This window comes from Oncorhynchus keta, chromosome 30, assembly GCF_023373465.1.
Source record: "Oncorhynchus keta strain PuntledgeMale-10-30-2019 chromosome 30, Oket_V2, whole genome shotgun sequence".
Classification (NCBI taxonomy): domain Eukaryota; kingdom Metazoa; phylum Chordata; class Actinopteri; order Salmoniformes; family Salmonidae; genus Oncorhynchus; species Oncorhynchus keta.
Window position 1 is genome coordinate 57,482,375 of NC_068450.1, and position 27,717 is coordinate 57,510,091.

A 27,717-nucleotide genomic window follows, 5' to 3' on the forward strand; every position below is an offset into this window, starting at 1 on the left:
CTTCATGATGACATGACAACATTAGCATAATCACGCCAGGGAAATCATCATTTGAAAGAAAACTAGACAAAAATCTACAAAGTTTGTAGTTCTCTGAGGTGAACGACATACTGTACAGTTAGTTAATTGGGCTTGCATCACATGCACTACACTGACTACAGCATGCCTCTTGCACATGCACGCATCTCGGAACTCATAGCATGGTCAGTGACAGAGCGCTCACCTCTACATGTTGACAGGTTTGGATCAACTTTCCCATCAACCCCTCCAACTCATTATTCCTCTTGACCAAATGACTCAGGTTGGAATCCAACGCTTGCTGCAAAAGAAAGAGGAAATTACTATTGAAGACAGAAGAGAAAACAACAGTTATTGTCTGAAAATCAACCTACCATACTTTCAAGAGAAAATAAACACGAAACCAAGCTGATCAAAAGGTGTCAGAGGTCCTACATTTCTGTTTTAGAGAGAGCAAAATCATAAAGCCAAAACGGAGAAGCATCTTCCTCCTCCTCCCTCTCTTCCTCCCTCCCTCCCTATCCTCCTCCTCCTCCCTCCTTCCCCTTCCTAAATCTCATCCACAGTTGTCACATTCGCTTTTTTGGACAATTTGGACACGAACCTCCGGGCGCTGCCCCTGTCCCTCGTCCCCATACCGCCTCATCCCGGTCAGTCAGTCTCTGAGCAGGACTCACAGCCTAACAGCACTAGCAGAGCCTGAGCCACTCTGGGGGAAAGAACGTCATGCATAAACCCCCTGATCGGCAAATGAAGCATCAAAAGCTCCTCTGACAGCCCATCTACCTATCAAAGTCTTTATGTAAGCTGTTCTTCCTGACGTTTCTTCCCCTCCCCCCCCCTTCCTATTCTGCCAAGAAAAAAAACCTGTCTTCTTTATTTCATCATTCTATCATATTATTGCCAAACCGACCATATTAAGCCACAATGTGATGTTCAGTAGGGATTAAATGGAGTTGCCCCATGGGTTAACAGCGTAAACTACAGACGAGCCAGGCAGCAGAATAAGGGTGGGAGGGCTTACCAGTCTAATGGATGGCCTTAATACGATGATGACATACAAAAACAAAACACATTAAGGACAATAGGGGATGGCATGATCAACGGGGGTGTAAATATAACTGAACCCATGGAGGAAAACAGCAATACTACAAGGACTACTAGCGTGTCTTCTTGCTTGAATGGACATGTTGAATAGGTATCACTGGAAACCAAAACCGTAGTTCAGTCACCGACTAAGGGGTCAAACAGTATGCCCCATGTGACTCCCTCCATTATGTTCTCCTCAGCGTGTTAAATCTAATGGCCGATTGAAATTGACGTTAATACAATGGAATTTTCCCCCCACATTCCTGAGAAGATTAATTAAAATGTCCCTGTTGTAAATTTGTATAAGGGTCAGGAGAAATTACTCTTGATCTCATGTATTTATAGCTCATAGTCTCTACTCACTGAGTTCAAAATGGACACAAGCTCTGGGTTGAGGAGGATATTTAATATGTATTTTATTCTTATTCACCTAGTAGGAGGTCAGAATAAATCAGAGTATCAGAAGAAATGTGAAAGAAGCATATGTTACATATCTTGAAACTATTGGACAATAAATAATGTATGACAATGTTGGGGTGATCCAAGCCTGTTGTCTGTGAATGTGTTGATAGAGTAAATGAGATTCACTGAGAGAGAAATCATGTGGATAAGACCTCTGTTGAAAGACCTTCGGTTGTATGGAGTAAAGAAATGTCTATGGTGGTAAAAGGAAAGACTCATATTAGGCAGGAGACACATCTTCAGAGTTTGTTCTGTTAGGTGACCTAAACTGGGATATGCTTAACACCCCGGCAGTCCTACAATCTAAGCTAGATGCCCTCAGTCTCACACAAATTATCAAGGAACCCACCAGGTACAACTCAAAATCCATAAACACGGGCACCTAATAGATGTTATCCGAACCAACTCGCCCTCCAAATACACCTCTGCTGTTTTCAATCAGGATCTCAGCGACCACTGCCTCATTGCCTGCGTCCGTTATGGGTCCACGGTCAAACGACCACCCCTCATCACTATCAAACGCTCCCTAAAACACTTCAGCGAGCATGCCTTTCTAATTGACCTGGCCCGGGTATCCTGGAAGGATATTGACCTCATTCCATCAGTCGAGGATGCCTGGTCGTTCTTTAAAAGTCATTTCCTCAGCATGCCCCTCTCAAAAAGTGTAGAATTAAGAACCGATATAGCCCTTGGTTCACTCCAGACCTGACTCACCTCGAACAGCACTAAAACATCCTGTGGCAGACTGCACTAGCATCAAATAATCCCAGCGATATGCAACTTTTCAGGGAAGTCAGGAACCAATACACACAGTCAGTCAGGAAAGCAAAGGCTAGCTTTTTCAAACATACATTTGCATCCTGTAGCTCTAACTACAAAACGTTTTGGGACACTGTAAAGTCCATGGAGAATAAGAGCACCTCCTCCCAGCTGCCCACTGCACTGAGATAACACTGTCACCACCGAGAATTTCAAGAAGCATTTCTCTACGACTGGCCATGCTTTCCTCCTGGCTACCCCAACCCCGGTCAACACCGGCTTCTGTTCAACCTCTCTTTCGAATCGTCGCAGATCCCTAAAGATTGGAAAGCTGCCGCGGTCATCCCCCTCTTCAAAGGGGGTGACACTCTAAACCCAAACTGTTATCGACCTATGTCCGTCCTGCCCTGCCTTTCTAAAGTCTTCGAAAGCCAAGATAATAAACAGATCAATGACCATTTAGAATCCCACCATACCTTCTCCACTATGCAATCCGGTTTTCGAGCTGGTCATGGGTGCACCTCAGCCACACTCAAGGTAATAAACAATATCATAACCGCCATCTATAAAAGACAGTACTGTGTGCAGCCGTCTTCATCAACCTGGCCAAGGCTTTCGACTCTGTCAAATCACCGTATTACTTGAATTTCTTTAATTTTACAATTATTTATTACAGAAAAACGCAAGGAAGGGGTAACATTAAAGTATTACAACATGAAGGACAAACAAGACACTGTCAAACATGTATCAGTCTTTCCACAACAGAGCCATCTTTATGTGTGAGGGTGCGTGTGCATGATAGTGATATAAAATATATGTCATAGTTTCCTTTTTCATGATCACAATCTTGTGAAACCCGAACCCTCCAAGATCCCCCCACAGTTCCCCAATAGCTGTCCCTCAACCATTCAAGAGCCCTCCCACAGCCCCTCCCCTTTATATTCCTTTATTCCAGTTTTGATCCTTTATATTGGGCAGACAGACCAGTTCCCTACCTCCTCCAGCTGCCTCCCACCGCCTCCATTTTTGGGGCAATGCTGTAATCAATTGGTTGTATTCTTGGATTGAGCAGACCTTCCCGTACAATTCTAAAATATCCATGAAGGACCTAACTCTACCATTACAATTTACAATATCATTTAAGAACAAAATACCCTTTTCAAACAAAACTTTTTCAAAACTTTCCCATAAATACAGGTATTTTATCAACCAGCACATTTGAGTTCAGCCATAATATTTGTTGTAATATTTGTTCTATCTTTTCAGGGGGATGAAATGTAAATTGTAGCCAGCTCTGCAATGCTTGTTTGAAAAAGACAGATACTTTGACAAAAGTATCATTTTCAATTAATCGAAAATGAGACACGGCAATCTGCACAAAGGCAAAAAGGCCATTTTTAAACAATGGATGAGCTTTCTTACTAATCTACTTGAGAACGACTTAGGTTCAAATAAAACTTTTGAATGAGTGAAGCTTTTAGAGAGTTTAGAGAGGTGCTTTTATGTTTAATCATCTCAACCCACCCAATTCATATTTATTATATAGATAGGCTCGTTTTATTTTGTCTGGTTTAGCGTCCCAGATAACGCAAAATATTTTTTGTACGTATGATTTGAAAAACAAATCATCAGGAGTAGGCAGCGCCATAAGTAAGTGAGTAAACTGAGATATGACTAAGGAGTTAATCAGGGCAATTTTTCCATAAATAGACAGGTACTTACCTCTCTATGGTTGCAGGATCTTGTCTATTTGTACAAGTTTCTTATCGAAATTCATTGTGGAGAGCTTATTTATATATTTTGTAATATGAATGCTGAGTATGTCTACTTCACCATCAGCCCATTTTATAGGCAAGCTACAAGGTCATGTAAAAGTTTTATTTTTTTAAGGATCAATACGTAACATTGTACACTTATCATAATTAGGTTTTAGTCCAGAGAGTACAGAAAAGTCATCGATGAGATATTGCAGGGATCGAGCTTGCGGACTTAACATAAAACTTGAGTCATCGGCATACATGGACACTGTTTTTAAGCCATGGATTTCTAATCCCCGTATTCTTATCGGCAACAGCCTTGGTTTCTCAACAGCCTTGGTTTCTCAACAGCCTTGGTTTCTCAAAAGTCTGCCTCGCCTGGTTCACCAACTACTTCTCAGACAGAGTTCAGTGTGTCAAATTGGAGGCCCTGTTGTCCGGACCTCTGGCAGTCTCTATGGGGGTACCACAAGGTTCAATTCTCGGGCTGACTCTTTTCTCTGTATATATCAACAATGTCGTGATTCCCTGATCCACCTCTACGCAGACGACACCATTCTGTATACATCTGGCCCTTCTTTGGACACTCGTCTGGAGGTTTGTGTTAACAAACCTCCAGACGAGCTTCAATGCCATACAACACTCCTTCCGTGGATCCAACTGCTCTTAAACGCTAGTAAAACCAAATGCATGCTTTCCAACCTGCAGCTGTACATAGCCCATCTGTACATAGCCCACCCAATCTACCTACCTCATCCCCATATTGTTTTTATTTACTTTTCTGCTCTTTTGCACACCAGTATTTCCACTTCCACATCACCATCTGCTCATCTATCACTCCAGTGTTCATTTGCTAAATTGTAATTACTTCGCAACTATGGCCTATTTATTGCCTTACCTCCTCACGCCATTTGCACACACTGTATATAGACTTTCTTTTTTTTTCTATTTTGTTATTGACAGTACGCTTGTTTATTCCATGTGTAACTCTATGTTGTTGTTTGTGTCGCACTGCTTTGCTTTATCTTGGCCAGGTCACAGTTGTAAATGAGAACTTGTTCTCAACTAGCTTACCTGGTTAAATAAAGGTGAAATAAAATACAAATTAAAACATGGTTGAACTTAAACTCAATGCAATTGTCCTATTTATAGATATTTCAAATAGTTTGTTTTTAAAAACCAAAATGCAAATACAACGGATGGAATGCCTAAATCCTTAGTTTCTATTTTGAATGTTCTCACAGCAGGAGATAATGTAGTAGATGACATGACAGCCTACTGTATCCATTTACCAAATACACTAGTTCTCTTCATTACAGAATATCACTAGCCACATTTCAGTAGTTAACATTTCAAACTGGGAGAAATCCCTGGTCATTAGTGGCAGGGTATATGGAAACTTTGGAGATTTAAATACAGTTCTCTAAAAACAAAGTGGGTTACTCCTGAGTGTGGTCAGATGACATTGAAGGCAGTTGCAGGGAGTTCTACAAAGGAAATTACATTCCAACGTCTTTCCTTCAACATCTGTATCTAATCAAGAGAAAGCTTACCACTGAGCAAGATTTCAATGGCTTCTTTCAACTTGACCTTCCAAGATCCCTGAAAAACGTTTACTGTTCAATATCTGATCATATCTATATTGGATGAAGCACCAAAAGCATCTAAAACACTATTTTGTTGACACTACCATAGCATAAAGAGAGCTGAGGACAGGCAGGGCTGTTTTTTTATCTTAATGCAATGGTCAACCTATAATGTATATGTGGCTTGGAAATAACAAAATTGTTATATATTTGTAAGTATGAACCTTTTGGGGTGTCAATTTCTACTCCAATGTTTGCCTTTGTGAACGGCATGACTCAGGAGTACCAGGATCACAACTTTGCCCTTTTCTCCTTCTCCCATAGTCCGAAGCAAGCATCCCACAAAAGCCCCCCTAAGATGTGTGAGTCCGAGGAGGCCTACCCTCTTCACACCCCTGAGTAAAATGAATGAATCACTGCTATGGTGCATCAGGTCCTGTACCTTTTATACTGTAAACAAGGTCACTGATAAAACATGGCGTGTGACATAACTTGGGGCGGCAGGGTAGCCTAGTGGTTAGAGCGTTGGACTAGTAACCGAAAGGTTGCAAGTTCAAACCCCCGAGCTGACAAGTTACAAATCTGTTCTTCTGCCCCTGAACACTGTTCCCAGGCCGTCATTGAAAATAAGAATTTGTTCTTAACTGACTTGCCTGGTTAAATAAAGGTAAAAAAAAAAATCTTCTGCATCCTCTATATGAGGGCAACGAGGCTGGTTGTTGTGCTTTGCCTGGCATTTAATTACCTGCAAGCATATACCTGGATTTGCTGGTCAGACACTGATTTGAAAAACAAATGAAAGACAATGGTCCCCAAGATCTATCATGTCAGTGCCCATTCCACCATTATAACACAATACCAAACATCTCTTAGCAACAGGCTTCTGTTCGGGAATAACAACAAGAAACATGTTTTATCCCTGTTTATCACTGACATTCAGTGATGTTAGACATAGTTAGCCTCAGGCAGTGATGTCATGGGAGTAGACCGATTATCCTATACTGTTGCTACACCACTGTTTCTTTAGAGATAGGCAGGTGGGACGTTGTTTTCCTGCTCACTCTGTGTCCGGGTGTCCCTGAACGAGCAGTCTAATCCTCTGAAAAATGTCTACCGGGTCATCACACATCACAACTCCCTCTAGTGCTGTTGTTGCAGCCAGGTCACACCAGATCCACTTCAGTATTCGACGTTTGTCCAGGTTCCCAGGACGTCGGGAGATGCCTTGGATACGATCCACTGGGGGCAATGTGAGCACCTATTACCATCTAGTAGGCTCGCGGCTTGATAGGGCGTTGTGGATTAGGATAGAGGAAGGGCTTGAACCGCAAGCTACGGCTCCGAGGATCGAGGTTTGAATCCCAGTGCTAGGCACGCTTTTGCATTTGGTATGTTTTAACCCTATCCCAAACCTTAACCCTTATCTTAAACAGTCGTAATTAACCATTACATTTTTTCTGTTTAATCCCTTTTAGACCCACAGTTGCAAAAATGCAACGCTACCTATATCGCATCATATAAAGGTCCTATACTAAAAAATGATGTCAAACACTATATGCATTTCCTTCGACCCATATTTATCTCTTAGTTGCATTTGTTGTGTGTCAGTATGATTCCTTTGGCATTAGTAGCCTCTGAAACATTAGAGACCTGTCCACTCGACTGAGACGACACTGTTCCCCTACAAAAGCATATGTTGGTAGCCATTGTCGTGTCTTTGGCTATGCCGGATTAAGTGATATGACATGCTATTCTATAAAATCCTTTCTCCGTAATTAATATTACCTGATTGAGCTAATCATGTCAATGTAATTAACTAAAGAGTCGGGGCACCACAAAATAATATTTATAGAGCTGTTATCTTCCGAGTAAACTCTTAAAGACCTAGTAATATTATAAATCAATAGCAGACAATATTAATCGTCACCTTAATTCAGTCTCATCTGAAAGTTGTAAATTTTTGGTTATCTTCACGAACCCTGGCTAACAAGTTGAATCAGCAATACAAAATTGTGTTTAATTATTTATTTACTAAATACCTAACTAATCACACAGAATTACATATACACAGAATTAATTATACCTTGATTACAAATTACCTCATAAAGGAAAACGTCCCTAGCGGGCGGAACAGATATGACAGCTGGTTACACAAAAGAAAAGGGGCTGGGTTTGAGTGAAAGAGCGGGAAGACTGAGGGACAAAGGGAGAACCTGTGCTATCGTAAATACAGTATCTTATGCATTCTAAATTACCGCTCATTTGGAAAAGGAAAATGCAATAAATATTTACTCTGAGCTGCGCTTCGGTAGGTTGGTGGTAGATGGAAGGCCGTGTTGCCAAACCGAGTCCTTTGTCCTTTGAAAAATGTCTCTGGTGGTCAATTGGATACGTTGTAGTAATGTCGTTGTGTGGTAGATGGGGTACTCTGTCTGTTCTTTTTCTAGCCCGTGTTTGCAGCTGCTGTTGCTAACTCAACGGCTAGGAGGAATCACTTCTGTAGTGAATAAGAGTTCAAAGTTCATACCAATCGCAACCAAAGCTCACGCTGAGGTTGGCGTAGTTCTGTAGTTGACATGTTAGTCCTTTTAACGCAGAGGCTGCAGACCTCACGTACTTAGAACATGAGGTTACATTTTCGTCAAGGTTTTATATAGTGGAGCGAGAAGGGTGTGTTTGAAAAGTTTTATAACCAATGTCTCTTCACAGGGGCAGGCCACTGATTGAGCAGAGCCCAAACCTTATGAAAACCCAAATCTCTCATTTGGAAGCTAAAATTACATTTCATCACTTCACCAATAATTTTATATTCAAACATTTAAATTGAACAACAATTCCATGTGACTCCGATAACTACAATGTGCAGACTTTCCACTGTAGAGTTCATGTCATCCTATCATTGATGAGAATGTCCCAGATGACAACCGAACTGACATCATATTCATTAAGTACCACCGCATTTGTTCAATTGCAAATTCAATTGGTCGGATTACCAGAATATAGTTAATTTCCCCCCACCTTCTGATGTTGCCAGAATCTCTATGTTAACCAAGGGGTTTTCAAATGTCACATCAGTAGGGTAGAGAGAGGAAAAAGGGGGGAAGAGGTATTTATGACTGTCATAAACCTATCTCCCAGGCCAACGTCATGACACCATCAATGCAAGTACATGACTTGAGCCATTTTTTGCTGTCTTCTCTAAGATGTAGTGATTATGTACTACTTATTTATCTGTGAGTGAGGTGGATATACATTATAGCGTTTTGGAATGAAACTCTTCATATGTTGATAGACAAGCAAGACTTAGACAACCAAATAAGAATAATGTTGAAATTGCCTCTACATATGAAAATAATACAAATGTATATCTTAAAAATAAAAAATAAAACAACTATGAGGTCAAAAAACTGACATTGATGATCATTCATTTTATGGTAAAGAGGCAAGACAGGAGTTAAAACAGGACAACCAAATATTACTAAATGTAAGTTAGCTGTTCTTCTTACATAGAAAATCCACAAAATAGTTGATCCTTTCAAAAATACATTTTTTGACAGCAAAAATAAAGTTTTATGGATAGATTGATTTGATGCATTTAGCTATTTCAGACAATACTTCATTTTAGATGCTCAGGGTCCGAAATGATTAACATCCTTGAAAAAGATGAACAATAATGACTCTATGAAATAAATAATAAAAATACTGAGCTAAACTGTATGCAAAAAAAGGGAAATTATATTATTTTATACTAACCCAATTGCTCAGAGAAAGAGAGTATTTTTTTCACTCAAAAAGCTAGGTGTCAAAATGACTGACTCCCCTAAAGATTCCTATAAATAAAGTAATCAAAAGTTTAGTATTTGGTCCCATATTCCTAGCACGCAATGACTACTTCAAGCTTGTGACTCTACAAATGTATTGGATGCATTTGCAGTTCATTTTGGTTGTGTTTCAGAAAATGTTATGCCCAAAGTCCTAAACGATATCATAACCGCAATCGATACGAGACATTACTGTGCAGCCGTATTCATCGACCTGGCCAAGGCTTTCGACTCTGTCAATCATCACATTCTTATCGGCAGACTAAACAGCCTTGGTTTCTGAAATCACTACCTCGCCTGGTTCACCAACTACTTCTCTGATAGAGTTCAGTGTGTCAAATCAGAGGGCCTGTTGTCTGGACCTCTGGCAGTCTCTATGGGGATGCCACAGGGCATCTTCTCTTCTCTGTATACATCCATTATGTCGCTCTTGCTGCTGGTGACTCTCTGCTCTCTCTGCTGGTGACTCTCTTCCAACGCAGAAGACACCATTCTGTATACTTCTGGCCCTTCTTTAGACACTGTTAACTAACCTCCAGACGAACTTCAATGCCATCTCCTTCCCTTGCCTCCAACTGCTCATAAATGCAAGTAAAACTAAATGCATGCTCTTCAACCGATCGCTGCCCGCACCTGCCCGCCCGTCCAGCATCACTACTCTTGGCGGTTCTTACTTAGAATATGTGGACAACTACAAATACCTAGGTGTCTGGTTAGACTGTAAACTCTCCTTCCAGACTCACATTAATCATCTCCAATCCAAAATTAAATCTAGAATCGGCTTCCTATTTCGCAACAAAGCATCCTTCACTCATGCTGCCAAACATACCCTCGTAAAACTGACCATCCTACCAATGCTCGACTTCGGCGATGTCATTTACAAAATAGCCTCCAACACTCTACTCAACAAATTGGACATAGTCTATCACAGTGCCATCCGTTATGTCACCAAAGCCACATATACTACCCACCATTGTGACCTGTACGCTCTCGTTGGCTGGCCCTCACTTCATACTCGTCACCAAACCTACTGGCTCCAGGTCATCTACAAGTCTCTGCTAGGTAAAGTCCCGCCTCATCTCAGCTCACTGGTCACCATATCAGCACCCACCCGTAGAACGCGCTCCAGCAGGTATATCTCACTCGTCACCCCCAAAACCAATTGCTCTATTGGCCGCCTTTCCTTCCAGTTCTCTGCTACCAATGACTGGAACAAACTGCAAAAATCACTGAAGCTGGAGACTCATACCTCCCTCACTAGCTTTAAGCACCAGCTGTCAGAGCAGCTCACAGATTACTGCACCTGTACATAGCCCATCTGTAATATAGCTCATCCAACTACCTCATCCTCATACTGTATTTATTTATTTATCTTGCTCCTTTGCACCCCAGTATCTCTACTTGCACATTCATCTTCTGCATATCAATCACTCCAGTGTTTAATTGGCATATTGTAATTACTTCGCCACCATGGCCTATTTATTGCCTTACCTCCCTTATCTTACCTCATTTTCACACACTGTATATAGATTTTTTCTACTGTATTGTTGACTGTATAATTGTTTATTCCATGTGTAACTCTGTGTTGTTGTATGTGTCGAGCTGCTTTGGTTTATTCTTGGCCAGGTCGCAGTTGTAAATGAGAACTTGTTCTCAACTAGCCTGCCTGGTTAAATAAAGGTGAAATAAAAGTTTAAAAATGTAAAAACAGAATTATATGGTAGTTAACGTTTTGTGTCATTTTTGAGTCATTTATATTGTAAATGAGAATAGAACATGTTTCTAAACAATTCTACATTAATGTGGATGCTAACATGATTACGGATAATCATGAATGAATCTGTCACAAATCTCGCCGAAGATGGTGCCTCTTCCTGTTCGGGCGGCGCTCGGCGGTCGTCGTCGCCGGCCTATTAGCTGCCATCGATTCCCTTTCAGTTTGTTTCTGTTTATTGGGTTTAATTGGGGACACCTGTTTTGAGTTAGTGTTTGTTTGTAGGCTATTTAAGGGCACTAGGTCCGCTGGGTATTTGTGCGGGCTTGTTTCCTGTTATCTATGTATGAGTGTTATCAGTATTTTTCTGGACAGTTTTTAGTCCGTTGTATTTTGGGACGGGTTGTTTCATGCGCCCTGGTGTTTTGCATGTCGTGGTTCCACAGTCTCTGGAATAAAATATCCACGTACTGAATTACCTGCTCTCTGCGCTTGACTCCTCCACTCACCATCGTTAGAACTTGTAATAGAATCATCAATAATGATGAGTGAGAAAGTTACAGAGGGTCAAAGATCATACCACCAGGACCCACGGGACATGCACCAGCGCGTCAATGCTTTTGGTACATTTTTTAGTTTTTTTTCTAGAATTTTACAGTTTTCTTCGTGAACACAAATTCTTCCTACCTATCACAGTGGTACATTTTTGCAACTTTTCATCAAAATTGTTCTACAAACTTGAAGTAAAAAAATTTAAAAAATAACCCTAACCCATAATTAGAGGCTTATGCTTGGGTCTCACAGGGTTAACCCTATCCCAAGCCTTAACCCTTACCTTAACCAGTCGGAATTAATATCTAAACACAGCTGTCGAGTTTTGACGTTTGTCCCCCCTGTGCAAAAGTTGAATACTGAAGTGAGACTGTAAGATATTGTTGGTTGTTGAGCAGAGGATACAGAATGTTGTAACAGCCCTAGACTGTATATCAACTTCTCCGATATTGCCAATTCACATTCTGCTTTATTATTAATGTGTCTGTCTTGCTTGTGTAGCTTGTCTCAGTATTAGTTTGTGTGCCATCTCGTTCTCCGCATCTTTACGTGTGTCAACCTTCTCGTCGCCTCCCTCAGTTCTCCGTTTCTCCCGTTTCATTTTCCCAAGCTGTTTCTGTCTGATATAAACTCAGTGATTTTGTTTACGGAGAAAGGCAAGCAATTTTGAGCTATTTAGTGTCACTTAATGGACTCCAGGCCTTCATGTGTACACCATATGGGAAAGTTGCAGGATCCATGTGAGTTTGTGCCATTAGTTTTGTTGACATCAAATGTATACAAAATCATTTATATGACTATATGTTCATGATAAACGTAACGTTTCTCCTGACACTACTCTGCCAGTTGTGCCAAATGCAACCCATAATGCTGCATAACACACTGTACATGATAACACTTGTCAATGCTTGTGTTGTCTGTGGTCAGTCCCTTGGCCTAGACCCTTGAGACACAAAGTCTTCTGCATGGCCAGTCGTAGATGGAAGCAAGGCTGTAGGCAAAGGGTCATGACAGTGTAACAGTAGGACTCGATTACTCCAGGGCGTGGAGGAACAAGTTGTACTGGGGCTGAGTAAAAGTGATGAGTTGTGGCCAAGCCAGGAGCTGTGCCATTGGGGAGGGGAGGAAGACAGACGACAGTCAAAGGTCTTTGCTTAGCTACTACAAGTTTATCATCATTCTGCATTGTTAGATCAGAGCTTCCTCTATGACCCAGATCCATGGATCTCTGATGATATTTTGAACCATTTCCTCTCTCTGTACGTTTCCGTGAAATTGTCATTTTATCTCCCAGACGGAAAGGGTGTAGCCACAATGACCTAGCCCTTTCACAGAGGCCCACTGCCACCACTGAAAATATGGCAATCAAAGGACAGTAATTTCCCGTCAATCGTTAGGCAGCTCCGCCTAATATTAGTACACCTTTAATGATCCTTAATGTTTTCTTTCATGAGCAAAGCTTAAAAATCTAATCAATACTGTATGAATTTTTTTATGGTGTGGTGCAAAGGACTCCGGTAGTAGTGACCTACATCCGAGCTTCGTCTACCCTTACAAGGAGGGGCTACCTGGACTTAAGAAAAGCTCATGTTTACATTCCGTTGCTTAATTGTTACTGGAGTCAAATTGGGAAACTATAAAGGATTCTCAACACTGAGAATATTTTCCGAAAACCAATTTTACTTCACTGGACATGCATCAGCAGGTTCTTCCTCTACAGTAGGTCGAAATGTGTTTATTTTACAATTGCAGTGCCTACATGTGGTATTGCGTTGTCACTGCATCATGAATTATCTCCGTGTTATAACCAAGAACCCCAAAGCCTCAGAGCAAGTCTATAATCATGCACCCAGGTACCCATTCTAGTTTTGCGGGGGGGGCGGCATTTTTTTGGACTCACCTTGGGAGGCAGAACGGTAACCGGTCCTTGCATTCTTACATGATTGTGAGTCCTCTGGTTTGCTCATGTGCGCAATGTGCAATGCCCTTTAAGCGCAGAAGATCCGTGAGAAATGCATGTATACCACCATGACAGTATTCAGTGTACTGACCTTAATATGAATTCATCTGTCTGTCGTAATGCACACATAATATAGAAGTGAGGCAGAAAGACACTGTAGTGTAGAATAATTTAAAAACTCTGTCAATGGTTCATATCTCTGAAAAACAAAAAGCCAGTGCTTCAGTTAAGCTGGATCTTGCCGGAATAGGATCCAGCACCTCTCAGTTTTGCAAGGATCCGGTAGCCTACCTCTCGTGGCACGACCATTTCTTTGCAATACACACTGAACATAATAGTCCGTGCTTAATTTGGCCCAGATCCTGCCGGAATAGGATCCGGCACCTTTCAGTTTTGCCAGTATGCGGTATCCTACCGATTCTGGTATGAAACATTATTTACACCGTTCGCAATATAAAAATTCAAATAAAAGAGACATTTTTTTAGGGGGCAGATAATTGTAGCCTGGTAATTGTAAACGTTGCTGTGAAGAGAGAGAGAAACTATCGCCTCCCCAGCGTTGCACTTCGTCATTTACTTCCTTTTAGAAGCCACGGGACGGGTGCTGGAGGTGCTGCAGCACCCCTGAGAAATTGTAATTAATACATTTGCCAACGAATAGAATTACTGCTGTCTGTCTGTCTGTCTGTTCAAAAATAAATGAAATCATTCAGAATACTACACTAGGAATACGTCTATTATTTAGCCACAGAAGATCAATAGCTTATTTAAAATAAATAGCATATGAGTGGATTGGCCTCAGGAAAGCTCTGCAAATCTGTCAGCGAATAGCATGCAGCCAAAACAGACCTTTCGCAATATTTCAAATACAATCGCAGGAGAGCATATGTTTTGTAAAGCAAATGGTTCCTGCTGAAAAGAGAATCTGTCGGTAGGATAGCAACATATTTTGTCAACTTCCAAATGGGCCTGTTGAGTAAACAGCATTGTTTACAAAGTAAAACAATAGAGAGATAGGCTGTTGACACCAGATCATTGTCCATGACCGGTGAGTGAGCTGTGGCTCATTGGGTGAGTCAGTGAAACTGGAAAGCTTTTTTAGGATTATAATTTCGTCCTCATATTGTACAATAAGGCTGTGATATTATTCCCACTAATTGGTCATCAGATCTTTTTGAGAGCTGATCTGATTGGTCAAAGACCAATTAGTGAACAAAAAAAAAGATCAGATTTGGGCTGCCTGTATAAACGCAGCCTTTGTGTGTGTCCACACACCTACTGCCTAGGTTTTGGATGGATTCAAGACAAAGACGTTTTTTATTCATCTCAGATCATCAGTTTGTCCGTGTCAAAGTAGTCTGTAATGTCTATAACTTGTGCGGTATTAAAAAATATTCTGCTAAAGTCACCAGTCACTTCAAATGACGTAGAATTGCATGAAATGCTTTTATAAAAGCACACATTCTTCCCGGACCAGGGGCGACAAAAAATGTCCCCATTTGTGCAACTTCTGCAAGTGCCTCTACTCTACTGCTCTACTAGGCAAATACGATGATCTGCATGCAATGCTTTATTATAAAACTTTTTTTTAGAATGTTTTATAACCTCAGAGCCCCCCAGGTCACCCCCCTCTCGTGCTCACTTTTTGTTTCAGAACCTCCCGATTTACAAATTAAGCACTGATAATAGTTACAATTTGGACTTCATGTGTTACTTCTGTAATCAGAACACTTTTCTAGACCCCTTAATTAACATACACACGAGAGATGGACCTGATTGCAAAAGATGCCAAACTGAAAATCAGTGATCACACATGGCCTTCTCACAAATCAAACTCCGGTCTTAATTTGTCCTGCAGAGATGGGGTAATACCCTGCCATCTCCCAGTGGGCCCTTCCTAACAGCCTCTAACACGACCTACCAGTCACACTCAATTAAACCAACCCCCACCAAACGGAGCGATTACCACTGTTTAACCTCAACCTTCTGTAGGCAGCCATCTTCCCCATCATTAATGAGCCCCTATTTTCACACTGCCTGCACAGGAGAGATGCAGAGAAACCCTCCTGGCATTTTGGGGGTACTTGTACTAATTGTATGATTAGGACGCTCCGCTAATGATGAAACAAAAAGATGATAACATCATTTTTGTTGGAAATCTAGGCTACGTAGTTAGTGAGCATTATAGTGCACTCAAAGCAAAATATAGTAGCTGTATTTCTTCACCACAACATCGCACTTACAAAGTCATACCTATGATTACGAGTGCACAATAAGGCATCTCACTTTCTCTCTCTTTTCACATCACACATATCTTTCCGCAGCTCCTCACCTCTCGCTTTTAATTCATTACCCGATCACACAGATTAGCCACAGCAGTTCTGATTCCTGTCCTCCTCAAAACAACCATGTCCACCAGCAAAGAATAGCGACCAGGTTCATGCATACAATCAAAAAGTCATCCCTTACCTTGAGTTTCTCGTAGCGGTCGCTCAAGGCCGCCACCTGGTGGTCTCGGTGTCTTCCTACCAGTTTGCACAGAGAGCAGATGAGCTGTTCGTCGGTGACGCAATACATGTTCACTTTCTCCTCCTCGTGCTCCAGGCACTGCAGCCCCCGCAGGTGGCAGTCCGACATGGGCTCGATCAGACGGTGGCCCGTGAAGGGCTTCTTGTTGGGGTGCGTGGCGCGCAGGCACTCGTCACAGTATGACACCTCGCACGTCACACACGTCTTGACGGCATCCTGCGGCGGGTCCTGCTCGCAGAACTGGCACTGCACGTGGCTGGGCGGCGTCCCGGGGCTGGTCATGGCGGTGGAGGCGGGGACCAGGGCCAGGGCGAATCGCCCGGCGTCCTCGCTTGGGGAGTTGGGCCCGCTGTGGGGCAGCAGGGCCAGGGGGCCGGAGGAGGCGGCCCTCTGGACGCGGTCGATGATGTTCTGGAGGGTGACGTTGCGTTTCAGTCCTTCTAGGCCACGCTGCGGACTGAGAGAGATGACATAGCGGCAGGTGGGGCACTGGAAGGCTCCGATGGACTGGACGGGCTCGTTGGAGGCACAGTGGGATACCAGGATGCGATGGGCGCAGCCAAAGCACAGGCTGTGGGCACAGGGCAGGAGCAGTGGGTCCTCAAAGAGCTCGAGGCAGATTGGGCAAGTCAGCTCTGACTCCAGCGCTTCCATCCTCTCAAGCGGAACTCAGGCGCGGTGTCAGCGAAATCCAGGGTAACTGCTCAGCTATCTGGAGAGGTGGACAGAAAGAGTTTGGGGTGAAATGAACCGTTCACATAAATACACGTGAATGATTATCTGATGTTGACTGATCATTTCCGTTGTCATCCGATTCCGTACTTCAATGAAAATGAATTCCACAAAAAAAGTATTGACCTGTCAGAGCTTGTAGTGTTTACAATATCCACAGCATATGGGTGATGCTAAAAAAGTTGAGGTCATAGAAATAACAAAGCAATAGTCTCTTCTGTTATTTTATGTTTCCTTTATTTACGTGTCTTAATTGTCTAACATTAATAAACAGAGGACAGGAGTACAATTTATGTTAAACGTCTGTCTCGGTAACGGCAAGCTGTAACACACTGACTGACGGTGATTCAGAGCCCTTGTCAAAACCAATTAAGGAGGGATGTTTTTTTACTTCTACCTGAAAACCTGGTTACACAACTCAATACATTTGGCAATATACATTTGTATATCCTTTTTTGTAGGCCTCCAGGTGGGTTATCTAATCCCCATTTGATGCTGAATGCAGATAATCACTCATCAGAACAGAGAACTGAAATGTGCTCCCCCACAACGCCGTTGAGACAGGTCAACTAAACACTCATGCCATCATGCCATTGTCTGAGGTGGCGGGTGCCAATACTCTCCCGACGCCATGCCCTTCTCTCAGTCCTGCGGCAGTGAGAATGTACCCTCAGACTTCAGGTTGGCCGAGTACAGCAAGGGGCAAATGATTTTCAATAAACTGATGCTGAGCAGAGCACAGGAAACGGGACCTGTCTACCAGGAAATGTAATGATTTTACAGCTACCAAAAACCATTATGTGATTTTACTTGACCATGGAAATACTGACCTGATTTAATTGAACGGTTCAATTTGAACCCTTCTTCAAAGTCTAACGTCAATAACCCTTCAACGCTAGAGAATAATCCTTCCTCTAATAAAGCCGTTTTTCCAGGGATGTCCCCGAGTGCAGCATTTTCAACAGATGTCACTGTTTCCTGTACTTGTGTGTCCAGCGAATACGGTACTCTACATCTCTCTGACCTAGTTCCAAGTGGGACTAGACTGCTAAGCAAACGCCACTCCCCGACCCCTCTGGAACTGTGACAGACACAAGTCTTCTTATTTAGTATGGAATCATTGCTGAATTCCTTTGATGGAGGACAGTGAGTTCTCTGAATGTCAACTGCAGAATGCGTCAACCTCCGGGCATCGGACAGAAGCTGTGGTGACCAAACACATTCATTGTTAAGGATCATACAATGTGTAATAAGTCGTATGTTTTAAACACGTACACCAAACTTGCCTAGAATGATTGAGCTGATACAGAACTGAATAAATCAAGGGTAGCACGCGCCGTAATAACAATGACTTGGCTATTGCAGAGACAACTGCAGTGACCCAATCGTTTCCCTGAACTCAGCGACGAGATCGGTCCCTTAACTTCGGTGTACGGTATTGAAGTATGCGACTGCATGTCAAAGTGTCTGCCCTCAACCTACTAACACCAGATAAACCGCGAAACCGCTGAATATATTCCCCTGGTAAAAGTCCCAAAGCAAGTAAGAACTTTGACAAATGCAATACTAGTCACTTTACTAATGATTACATATTTTACGTTACTCATCTCATATGTATTCTATTCTACTCTACTGTATCTTAGTCTATGCCACTCTGACATTGCTTGTCTATATATTCATATATTCTTAATTCCATTCCTTTAGTTCGATTTGTGTGTATATGTTGTGAAACTGTTAAGAATTACTTGTTAGATATTACTGCACTAGAAACACAAGCACTTCTCTACACCCGCAATAACATCTGTTGAACACGTGTATGTGACCAATACAATTAGATTTGATATGAAGTGGAGCCCCCGTCAGTCTTTACCATGGTCTTTTCCCTTCCTTAGCACACTGATCCCCTCTTAGCCTACCCACTCAGTAACCACTGATGGCTCTCGCTCCCGTGCACTCAGCATCGCAGACATCTCTGCTGAGGAGGAGGACGAGCCACAGAAGCTGAAGAGCCCGAATCAGAAACACAGGCAGCAGGGAGCTCAGAGGACAGAGCCCTGAGCATGAAGACACAGTGGGGTGGAACACCGGTCCACAGCAGGCATCGCTCTGCTGTCTGCTTATCCCTTATCCTCCTCGTGCACACACTGAATACACGGAGTCGTCTAGTGTAGCTGCCGACCAGTGTTTCACAGGAGCCACAGAGGCACAACAGAGGCACAAATTACCCAGACAGAGTTGTCTGGGTAATTCCAGGATAGTTAGCGAGAGAGAGCGGTTCACTAGAGCGGTTAGCTCTGTGGACAGATCCCACTTCACACAAACAAAAAGTGACACTGCAATCTGTCGGACCTCACAGTGGAGGTGCGGGAGGGATGGAGGGAGAGAAGAGAAGAGAGGGGCAGAGAGGGGGTGAGGGAGAGGGTATTGTCTTCTCTATCCCTTCAGGGATAGGTGTCAGAAGAATAACCAATGTTACACGCGTGTCGTTAAAATACGGTGTGAATTTCAGATCTGAGGAAAGCACATTGTGTACACTGAGGGGTACACGTACAGATATGTAAAACAATATTTGCGTAAGGTTCTATGAAATGTAATGGGTTTAGACACTAGTCTTGGACTCTTCTTCCAATTGACCTCTGTGCAAAATAGACTGTGATGACCTTCCCAAAGGGCCTAACAAGGGTTAGTAGTTGAACTGAGTCTGAACCTTTAAGATCAATAAAATACTGTGTGGAGTTATGTTAGTGTGCTGATATGCCTGATAGAGTCACAAGTAGAATTACAATACTCTCCATTTAGTAACGTTCAAGGCATTAACACTTTCTGTTGTAACTAAAATGGTGCCTCAGGCAGGTTTGGGTTGAGAAAGTTAAATGTTGCTGGTTTGGCAATTGCAGCCAGGTTGGGACAGGTACAACCAATGAAGAAGAGGCTACACTATCTTCATACCGAGTTGAAACCTAACCGTTTGATTTACCATTAAGGCAACTTTATCACTTTCAGCTAAATGTGCCTTAACTGTGAGTGAGTTATATGGTCCTAAGTAACATGTAGAGCAACCTTTTTTAATGTATGGGGGTTCAACTTACTGTTGAGAGCTACAATAGTAGAACACATGGTGCACTTTTGAAATGTTGTTGTGCATCAGCAGTTTTGCTGAACGTGTAGTTATCGTGGCCGAATACTGACGCAGGGCACGTGCCCCTTTGATTTTGTTTTGCACTCTCACTCTAATATCATATTAACATGGCATAATGTGTAGAATTGCTTGAAATGTGTTATGGAATTGCAACATATTCTTTCTGCCCCATGGCGTAATGTGTATAGTTGCATGAAATTAGCTGCAACACTGCAAAAAATATAAATCTCTTCCCCATGGCGAAATTTGTAGAATTGCATGCAATTTGTTATGAAATGGCAACATATTCTTTCTGCCCCCATGGCATAATGTGTCAAATTGCAGAAAAATTGCTTTAAAAAAAAACATTTTCTCTATGCCCATGGCAAAACGTGTAATATTGCAGGAAATTACCTTTAAAACCCCCCAAAATATCTCTTCTTTCAAGAGGGGGGGGCACTGAAATATTTTGCTCAGTGAAGGCCCTCAAAAGGTGACATGTTTTTATGAGCTTGGGTCCCAGGATAACATTGAATTTCTTATTTGGGTCCCAGGCTGAAAGAGTTGAACAACCCCTGATTTAGAGCACTGTGCATATCCCATACGGTCTCTCTGGATATCTTGTCTGTGTGTGGAGGTACTGGTTGTATCTTTAATTCAACTCGGTTACTAGAGGTTGTGGCTTTTTCGCTATCTTTGATCTGTAACAATTGAAACAGATCATTTTTCTCTCCGGTTTCTAAAAACAGTCACTTCATGAAGAGTGGATGAGAGATGAAAGAGCGAAACAATACGCAGTATAAGGGTGCAAAGAGCAGATGCTCTGAGACAAAAAAAAAGGGAAAGTATTTGATTGAAGATTGGTTAACGCCTTCAAGCTACAGTATATTGAAATTGGGTGTAAAAATAGCCCTTATGCTCTCATAATAAGCTTGTGTCTCCTACTGAATGTGTGTAGCTGGGGTAGCCAAACAAAACACCCCTTATTCAATAATATGTGGAGAGAGATTCCCTTTCAGTTCGGTACAATGGGACGATCGAAAAAGGGAGATCCCATACAATGGATGCCATTTTATAATCCCACGCTTGTTGTCCCAGAACAGCTGAAACTTAAAATAGAATAAACAAATAAATGAATGAACCAGCAGAAAGCTGCTGTAACAAAATGGAGGGGAATATTGTCCATCCGGTGGCTTGACGTGAGCGACTGTGGCATCCCACGGAACTGCAATGCTCAAAGTAGGTCAAAGGCATTGACCTAGCTAATGTAATCAGTGTGTGGATGCGTGTGCACTTTCATTTCCAAATGAACCGAGATGGGTGAAAAACAAGAGGAGATGCACAATGTGTTTTGGGGCAAGAGAATGAACCATTTGTAGGTAGTGTAAATACAAACATGTCTTGTCCCCATCTCGCCCAACTTTTGGGGATTAGATGTGAGATACACACTTCAAATAGCAGGGTTTCTTTTGCAATTGTTAATGAGGGAAAAAAATGTTGCATTATTTTGGGGTTGAAAAAAAGGGACCAAAAAAATACAAATTAATAACTAGAGTTTTATAATCCTTATACGGTATATAATAAGAATCAAAGCTCACATGTCCATAGTTCATATATCAGGACATAATCTATAGTTTCCAAACCAGGGACAAAAATGGAAAAACATTGTTCTAGCTTCCTAGGACTTTTGAAAAAAAAGTGTTTTTTAAACTTTTAACTTCTGACCCTAAAGTTTCTCCCAGGAGCTGACCCCCCTTTACAATGTACCTGAAGTTATAGATGTTCTTCTGTGTATGAAATTGACACCACCCTTTGAACCATAGAATAACATTTTTTGCATGGTCTCCATGCCCTTGATGTCAGCTTTTATTGTCAATGTGTACTGTAGGCATATTTCCAATGTCATTGTTGAGAGTGTGAAAATATCCACTACTAAATGGCTATTGGACCCCCTGGTTTTGGCATAAAAACAGATTTGTCACAGCTACAGTTCCATAGCCCCTCCACTGTTATGACACTAGTTCTAATATAGAGTGTATTGTTATCCAGTGTCTCTCTCCCCTTCTCCCCGTGACCGTTGCATGCAGTGCCCCCCTAATCACCTCTAATGACCGCCCCAGACCGTACGTCAGACTCATTAGTGTTAGCATTTAGCCTTTTCGCCCCCCTCCCTCCCTCCCTCACTTTGGCCTGCCTGTCTTTGTTTCGGCCCTAGACATCCTGCCTGTTTATCCATAATCCGCTCCTGCCACACTGTGTCTGTGACCAATCAGAGACTTTCATGTTGAGGATTGGGTCAGTCACGACTAATGGGATTGGACGCTGTATTTGAGGCTAGGGTGTGAGCCAGGCGATTAGAGGGGGACCCGGAACCTTGAACTGGCACATCTGACTCAGGGGGGTCTCTCTGTCTATGATCCTCATCTCACTCCCCCCTCCTGACTGACCCAGACATGGAATAATAATAAAAACATTTATTAAAAACTACATTTGTGTTGGGGACAGATTGGGAAAGAATGTGTTCATATAATAGTGTTTATAAAGCTGACAGGCCCAGATGGAAAAGTTTCCATGACGCGCGTGTGTGTGTGTGTGTGTGTGTGTGTGTGTGTGTGTGTGTGTGTGTGTGTGTGCAAGCAGGCATATGTGTGTGTGTGTGTGTGCAAGCAGGCACATGTGTGTGTGTGTGTGTGCAAGCAGGCATATGTGTGTGTGTGTGTGTGTGTGTGTGTGTGTGTGTGTGTGTGTGTGTGTGTGTGTGTGTGTGTGTGTGTGTGTGTGTGTGTGTGTGTGTGTGTGTGTGTGTGTGTGTGTGTGTGTGTGTGTGTGCAAGCAGGCATATGTGTGTGTGTGTGTGTGTGTGCGTGCAAGCAGGCATATGGGTGTGTGCGTTGCCTGCATGCTTACGTGTGAGTGCATGCTTGCACAGCAAGTCAGCATAAAATAATGGCAAGTGAAGTAGTGACCCTGTGAAGTAGTGACCCGCGACATACGCCTAATTTCCTGAATTGAGTCCCATATGTGAGGTTATGAGTTTGTGTAGAAAGTGGGAGTCTGTCCAGTTTACGGTGGAGGCATCTTATATGACCTGTGCGATGTGAACATTACATAACTCCTTCATCTATAATGCACCATACTGTATAGGGTCGTTCCCCTCAACCTCGCTCCACTCCCTTACAAGACAGATAACGAGAGAGAGATCTATGCAAGCAACAATGCAAGTGTGTGTGCATGTTTTCATGTTTTCAGTGTCTGCCTTTCAGAACAGCTGAGACTGTTGATGTGATTTTGTGATACTCTTCAAGGCCCAGTTTTTGTTTCCACAGACATGGCTAAGTGTCAGTCCGTGACAGGGGAGGAGAGAGGGGTCAGGGGTGACATATGCCTCTCCACTCATCAGCCAGTTCTGGCAGAGTCAAAGGCCCACTGCCGGAGTGGAGAGAGGGGGAAAACTTTACCTGGCGTCTGTGGAATGTTATATGGAGCTAGGAAGCTTACAGTACTGAGTTTAACAGTCTTAGAGGTCAGAGGTGGGAATGTAATAAAGGTGTGTATGTGTGTGTGGGTGCACTCTTTTTTGTGAGTGTGTGCGGCCGCGCCTGTGTGTGTGTTCATGTGCGTGTTTGTGTGTGCATGTGTCCTTCCGTGTGTTTGTGTGGTTGTGCGCCTATTTGTGTGTGCACCTGTGTGTGTGTGTGTGTGTGTGTGTGTGTGTGTGTGTGTGTGTGTGTGTGTGTGTGTGTGTGTGTGTGTGTGTGTGTGTGTGTGTGTGTGTGTGTGTGTGTGTGTGTGTGTGTGTGTGTGTGTGTGTGTGTGTGTGTGTGTGTGTGTGTGTGTGTGTGTGTGTGTGTGTGTGTGTGTGTGTGTGTGTGTGTGTGTGTGTGTGTGTGTGTGTGTGTGTGTGTGTGTGTGTGTGTGTGTGTGCACCTGTGTGTGTGCACCTGTGTGTGTGCACCTGTGTGTGTGCACCTGTGTGTGTGTGTGTGTGTGTGTGTGTGTGTGTGTGTGTGTGTGTGTGTGTGTGTGTGTGTGTGTGTGTGTGTGTGTGTGTGTGTGTGTGTGGTGGTCTTATCTCTGACACACATCGTCAAGTCATACTGATACCCATTTCTACCAGCAGAAGGTGTCGCTATAGACTGCAGACACGTGGGATTGGGCAGCCCTCGTCCTGACATGTCAGTAAGACCACGGGTCATTGGTCGCTCCATCAGTCACACTCCAAGAGGCTGACCCCAGGTTACCCTTGGCATGCTTGAACTGACCTGGTAAACAGTCATATAAGGTCATAACAGCATACATAACACCTTACACATGGATCAACTTAGAAACTCTATGAACCCACTGTGGGAGGTGTTTAAGCAGCCTATGTGCAGTGATTTCTGTTTATGTTTCACACTTCAAATACTACACCTTTTCTGTAGTAAAAGACGTAAGCTGACACACACCCCGAAAATGTTTTGTAGAAGTGCTGACTAACGGAGAGTAAACTATAAAAAGAAAGAAAGTTGCACACTAATTATGCTCCCAAATATGTGATGGGTGTAGCAACCAACGTTTTAGCACGCAGTGCCTTCTTCTTCGGGGTTTTCTGTGCAATGTACCATACACAAGCCTGTCTATTATCTTGCCTGTTTTAATACTGTTGTTTGTCCATTCTTGTGATATGAATGTGAGAACTCCGTTTAAATCTTCAATTTACACACGAAAATGACCATCAAAGTGACTTTGTAAGACGTTTCAAAAAAGAACGCTCTCTGGTGGCAACAATGCAGACGTGCAGAAAGACACATCGTTATACATTTGAGAATCTGCTTTGCTGGATCTTGAGAGAGACGGCTCTCATCATCCCACATTCCATCATTTCCCCCAAAATGGAAACCGTCAAACTTTTCCTATTTCAATTGTTCTCGCTCTACTTTGCCGAACGACTATGGCTGATCGCTGGAAACTGAAAAACTGCATTCCGGTCCACACGACTTCCTTGATCGAAGAGGCAGAGCCAACATCCCAAACAAGTCTCTCATTGTCAAAGGCTCAGTGCAGAAGTTACCATGGAAATATTGTTCATGCATCTATTGGACCAAATAATCAAAGAACGCATAAGCATTGGTGCAGAAGAGAAAAAAAAACTGTGTGTGGCTCATTTCCTGCCGGTAGATACCCAGATTGCAATTAGCAAACAGCACAACTGTACTAAACTGAAAACTACAAACGCCTCTGCCACTACAAACGCAAAGATAACAGCTAAGTCACCACCCATCTAATTACCTTATATCAACAAGACACACAACATGACCAGAAGTACATCAAAGACAAAAGGAAAGCAGAGACAAACAGACAATGCTGTTGTTGCTATATTTATGCCCAGTGACAAACACAGAGCAAGTCACAGTGACTCATTCCCACAGTCTGTCATGTCCTGTGGCAGGTCAAAGTGGCCCCACGAGAGCTTATCAGACTATGGTCCTCAAGCAGTCGTCTCCCCTGACCAAGTCGACTGTGGACCGCTTTATAACAGGTTAACAAAGCATCAACCATATCCTGAAATCACAGCTCTCCCTTCATTATCAAAGAGAATACATGCAAAGCCTGATCCAAGATATGTTTGTGCTGTCTGTTCACCCCATATGGTCATTGTCATGTCAAACATGAACAAATAGATCTGGAACCAGGGCAGAGAAGGTTAGAGGGGCATCTCTGTGCCTTTGACCCACAGTACTGTGCTTAGGGACAGGAGTCCTCAGCATAGCGTTGTCAAACGAGGGACTGGCTGGAGAGGATATAATAATAATAATATAATAATAATAATATATGCCATTTAGCAGACGCTTTTATCCAAAGCGACTTACAGTCATGTGTGCACACATTTCTTCGTATGGGTGGTCCCGGGGATTGAACCCAATACCCTGGCGTTACAAGCGCCATGCTCTACCAACTGAGCTACAGAAGGACCACAATATGTCGCTGAATGGGCAGATGTGACCTCTGCTTCCCTCCTACTCTGTGTGATTAGTATCACACCATGTTGACGGCAGTATGCTGAGTGGATTTGGAGGAACTCAGAAATAACATAGCATAAACAAACACAAGTGCACATGTGTGTACACACACATGCAGGTACACACACACACACACACACACACACACACACACACACACACACACACACACACACACACACACACATTCCAATTGCCACCCCACCCATGCCCCCCTTCCCCCCATAGTCAGTGTGTCAAATTCTCTTCAATAAAAAGCCTAACAGTTCAGGTTTCTCACACCACACTAACTTTGTGAACACCCCATCGATATCTCTCACCCACTCGTGTAAAGTCTGCCAAGAGGACAAAAGCTTGTCTGCGTCCCACAATTAGGTCGCATTGGACACGATTGTGGAAGCGAACAGAGGCATCACTCCCTGCGCTGATACAATCACGTCAAGCACCCTTAGGAGTCCCACTGTATTCCAGCTTTCAAAAAGATTTAACATATCACAGTCCCCTTCATCTGAATATGCAAGGCGCTATGACAACTACTTATGTTATAACCCCTGACAGAAAACCTGCTCTAGTCTCATAAACACAACAACACTGTTTCTGAAGTAAAGTGTATCACACTCTACAATTCTACAAATGATCGATAGGTTATATTGATACAGTAGAATATTCACTAAATGAACTACCTCTCACAAGTAAGTATATGGTGGTAGTCCCATCTGGAAATGTTGCCTACTTAACCTCATGGTCATACGATCATTAGGTCTGTAACTGTAATCCCAGTTATTGATGATAAGAACTCGTCTCTCTCTGTGATACCATCATCACTAGATGTAACGAGCTTTGGAGAGGACTCCTGATGAGCCCTGCTTTAAGTAACCAGAGACCCCACAGCCTCAGGGACCACACACACAACAACATTTCCACACAATCAATCACAGTCCTCCTTACCTGCCACATGGTTAAAATCCCATTGTCCATAAGCAGAGTGAAATAAGAGAGGAAGAAGAAATGAGAGCGCTGAACTGAGCTGCTGAACCGTCAGGTCAGTAGAGGCCCTTCATTCTCCGTTACAACAGATCAGCTGCAGCAGTAGTAGCCCAGCAATACTCCAGTCCGACTGGGGGAACTTTGTGTCAGTGTGCGTCTGTCTCTGGCTGTCACATCGCCTCTCGTGGCATATTTCCTCGCACCCTAAAGCCGCTCCTCTCCCCAGCCCAGTGAGAGCACGCAGGCAGGAGGAGGGAATCTAGCTCACCGCTCCACCTCCCCTTCCCCCTCCCCTCTACTCTGTATTCAAATAGCTTAGTGGGCGGCTCTGCTTTAGATGAGCCAATCGGGAGGTACTGTAGCTAGAGCAGGGACAGCCCACGCTGTGCAGTCAGTTGGTACAGTACAGTATGCCTGTTGTGGGATTATGGCAGCTGAAATTGAAATGTGTCAATCACCAATCCTGGTTTATAATCTTCTCTCCCTCCTAGTATTGTCCCATTTATAATTTACGCTCATTGCAATCTTGTCAAAGCTCTCTGTCTCGCTTCGTCTCTCTCTTGGTATGTCTCTTAGTATCTCACTCTCGCGCTCTCTCTTTCTCTTTCTTTCTCTTTCTGTCTCTCTCTCTCTC

General features: G+C 43.0%; 1 protein-coding gene across 1 annotated transcript in view; it reads right to left on the reverse strand.

Moving 5' to 3' along the window:
• Nucleotides 1-27,329, reverse strand: part of LOC118363800 (E3 ubiquitin-protein ligase Midline-1-like) — a 37,612-nt gene extending 10,283 nt beyond the window's left edge. Inside the window, exons 1-3 of the mRNA XM_035745029.1 lie at nucleotides 27,045-27,329; nucleotides 16,188-16,959; nucleotides 224-319 (exon numbers count right to left, since the gene is read on the reverse strand). Coding sequence (XP_035600922.1) covers nucleotides 224-319; nucleotides 16,188-16,901 — 810 coding nt within the window. The 5' untranslated portion in view covers nucleotides 16,902-16,959; nucleotides 27,045-27,329. The remainder of the gene's footprint in view (nucleotides 1-223; nucleotides 320-16,187; nucleotides 16,960-27,044) is intronic.
• Nucleotides 27,330-27,717: the final 388 nt, after the last annotated feature.